We start from the raw sequence: 3366 nt of genomic DNA on the forward strand, positions 1-3366 counted from the left end.
GCTGGTTGGGACCTTGTCCTTCCTTGCTGCCACCCTTCCTCCAGCAGTCTGTTTTGTAATGCCCCTTTCTGTCGCAATTGAAGCATGTGACGTCTGGATCAGCTTTGGAGCTCGAGGACGAAGCCTTCCTGCCCTTTCCCTTGGTCTCTTTGGCAGATAGTGCCGAGTCCTTGGACTTCTTGGAGGGGCGGCGCTCTGTGAGTAGGCGGTGCTCATACTCCTCGGTGACAATACTGATCAGTTCATAGGATGTCAGCGGGGTCTTTACAATTTTTGCTGCGGCATTAATGGATGAGAGGAGGGGGCGATACGATTCAGGAAGGGAGCCAAGTATGATGGCATGGAAGTCGGTATCGAGGATGGCTGCGCCCATGCCAGCCAGCAACTCCCGCAAATGTAGGAGTTCTGTGAAGTGGGCTTTGACATCACCTGATTCTTCGCACCTTGTTTCCTGCAGGCGTCTGTGCAGGTCAATCTGCACAAGTTCTGTTTTGCCTTCGTGGATCTGGCAGATCTCTGCCCAGACTTCACATGCGGCCTCGAACTTCTGGACCCTCAACAGGAGGCGATCCGATATTGTGCAGAATATCTGCTGTTTTACTAGTGAGTTCTTTTGGAGATACTCATCAAGTTTCTTATCCAGCTCATCAATCTCGTTTTGAGTGGGTGTCGAACCGTCCGCCTTCAGTGGCTGGCCCGTCTTCTCATCAAGGAGGAAGGGTATCGGCTCGACTGCACAACCGTCCGTATATTGCATCAAACCTCGAGCACCTATTGCCGTCATTGTTCTTTCCTTGTAGGTGATCCAATTTGTGCCGTCTTCGGCTAACTTTGGGACATTGAACAGAGTCAACGTGGTACTGGGGAGCGTATTATCATTGGTCATGGCAGGGCTCATAACCTCTAGAGATTAGAGGTAGAGTGGGATAGAAACGATCTAACAGGTAAGAATAAGTCTCAGTTTCTGGAAAGAACTCTTATTGACGAAGCGTGTACCTAACAGGTAAGAATAACTACGCTGAGTCAGTTAGGTGTAACAATAACGATAAAGGTATAGACTCACGTCTCAGTTTCTGGAAAGAACTGAGACGCTCGTAACGTTTGGGCGCTGGTATTAATACGGTAAGCGCTCTCGATTATTTTGAAGGTGAAAATTTACTTTGGACCATTTCGGTCCCGACGTCAACAGGTACTCCCTGTTCCTTCTGTTCCCGACCTCCCTCGACCAATGACTTGCGCTCGTACCTGCTACTTGTCATTTCCTACTCGTCATCTTGTGCCTGTCCATCGGGTCTCTCGGTCTTCTTCGACTCTGGCGCTTCGGATGCCAACAGGTGGCGCACCAGCTGCCGCTTCCCTCTTTCATAAAAAAAAAGGTGATCGCAATGTGTGGCGCTCGGCCTGAAAGGCCACCTGAAGCTACCCCATAGGTCTGTCTGCTTCCTGAAAATCTCGTGCGACAAACACATGTCGCCGAATTCGAAGTTTCGAACTCTCGAAGTTTGTGAACCCGGAGAAATTGCAAAGTCACACCACGTGAGGGCCGTTTTGGGAGTTCCAGACGGACAGACCTTATAGGTAGCTTCAGGGGGCCTGTATCGTGAAACTGTTTGTAACAGCGGCTAGCCAGCACTTATGCATTGCTCCATGAGTGTAACCATTCTCCCGCACGAAGGATGAATCTGACTTTGGTTGACTGTTAGGCTCCGTGGCATGAAATTCATCAATATTAATTGATTTTGCTTATCAGTTTGCCATATGGAAATACACATGGATGATGATGATCAGTGTAATCGAGCCGTAACGTCAATATTTATCATTGAAAACAGATCAAAAGGCGCACTCCATCCTGATTGTACCACCACCCCTCCTCCCCCCTCATCTCTGCAATGACTACTTCCACTGAAGCATATTCACCTCGTGCTTCAACAGAGTTATATTTGCCTCTTGCCATCGTGCCACTGCAAGATGCCAATGCAACGCCAATCTCATTACCTGGTCATAATTCATAACTAATGGCACTCCGCTACCAAGCGTCGAACAGTCATCCCAAAACCCACCAAAACAACTGTATCATGATGATACAGAGCAATTATATTGCGGAAGGGGGAACCATCAATATAGTTTTCAAGTCACTGCAACGGTTCCAGTAAGTTCTTTGTATGTCTGAATGACAAGACTCACCTCACAACATAAACAGCCGTCACCAAGTTAGAACACGTTACCGCAACTGCAGAGCCCACGCCCTTGGAGCCTCCGTCAGCGATGCAGGCAGAACCTACACATGGTCATGAAAGTATAGTATTGAGCGGCAACACATTTGGCGAGTGCGTCATGATAAACATAGGATCGCCAAATTGTACTGGAGCTGGTAGGTCGTTTAGTTCGTATGAAAGAAACTCAACTTACAGTCGATTGGCATCAGTCAAACAAATCGCTCTTGCGTCTTGAACGTCTAGCGGAATGGAATAAGGGCTGATGTTGAATGTACTAGTCTTGTATTTTGCGCCCACCTGTATGCATATGTAGAAATATTGACGGTCAATTATTTCTTAAAAAAATCAGGATGTGCTGTGTGGCTTGGCGGTGCTCGTAATCGCCACCACCTTGATTTGAAACATGGCGTTCCATAGCGACTTGCAAAATAACTTCTTTTTCCATCCCATTCTTACCCTTCAGGTCCTTTTCTAACAGGCACTTCCGCATCAAACAGGCTACGCCACTGAATCTGTGAGTCAACATCAACACGTGAAGTACAGCAATAAGTTTAATTTGCATCTCTTCTTCTTTTGATTATTCGGTGGTGTATTTTGAAATAGGAATCCATTGCTTATCGTGTGATGGAAAAATATTGAGATGAGACTAATGACACGCGGAACTTGCACGGAACACTAACCTCCAAGTAGCTTCAATTGCAAATAACGCGAGGTCGATATGGTAGCAACAACGTATTCACAATGATTCAGCCTAGGTAATTTGTTCAAATAGCACCCACACTCGCGAATCCTTCAGCCCTGATGAAGACTCAGATTTGTTAGGCATCAACTTGAATGCTCACCATATTTTGTTCCATGTTCACTTAAATGTACTCCGACTCGGAGTCGTACGGTGCTTCTCATGAAATGCTCGCGTCCTGGCTTGATACAAACTTGAGGCATGGGAAAAGAGATCTGATAAGAGAGCTCCAAATTAATAAATTTTGCGGTGTTTCTATTGGAGACCAGCCACTGGCGTCTGCAGGGTCAAGGTGTGCGTGTACCCAACGGTTCTTGATCCGTAACGTGAACGTGAAGCGCGAGTCGGTACTGCGGCATTATAAATTATCGCTGAGTCCATGCATCCAAATGAGCAAGTATATAGCACTGT

The 3366-nt window shown here is 46.9% G+C and overlaps 1 protein-coding gene across 1 annotated transcript; it reads right to left on the bottom strand.

Annotated features, from left to right (window-relative positions):
• Positions 1-2412: 2412 nt before the first annotated feature.
• On the bottom strand, positions 2413-2938 carry EDB93DRAFT_616252 (uncharacterized protein). Its single transcript, XM_041456878.1, has 3 exons — positions 2897-2938; positions 2514-2829; positions 2413-2455 (listed from the first exon to the last, which is right to left on the bottom strand). Exon 2 carries the CDS (start codon positions 2776-2778, stop codon positions 2542-2544), a length of 237 nt encoding a protein of 78 aa, XP_041300497.1. The 5' UTR covers positions 2779-2829; positions 2897-2938; the 3' UTR covers positions 2413-2455; positions 2514-2541.
• Positions 2939-3366: the final 428 nt, after the last annotated feature.

The sequence above is a fragment of the Suillus bovinus genome (assembly GCF_016758785.1).
Source record: "Suillus bovinus strain UH-Sbo-P2 chromosome Unknown EDB93scaffold_455, whole genome shotgun sequence".
Taxonomy (NCBI): Eukaryota; Fungi; Basidiomycota; class Agaricomycetes; order Boletales; family Suillaceae; genus Suillus; species Suillus bovinus.

What these genes read in the sequence shown, in the direction of transcription:
- EDB93DRAFT_616252 (XM_041456878.1), bottom strand. Translation starts at nt 2,778, where the DNA reads ATGCAAATTAAACTTATTGCTGTACTTCACGTGTTGATGTTGACTCAC.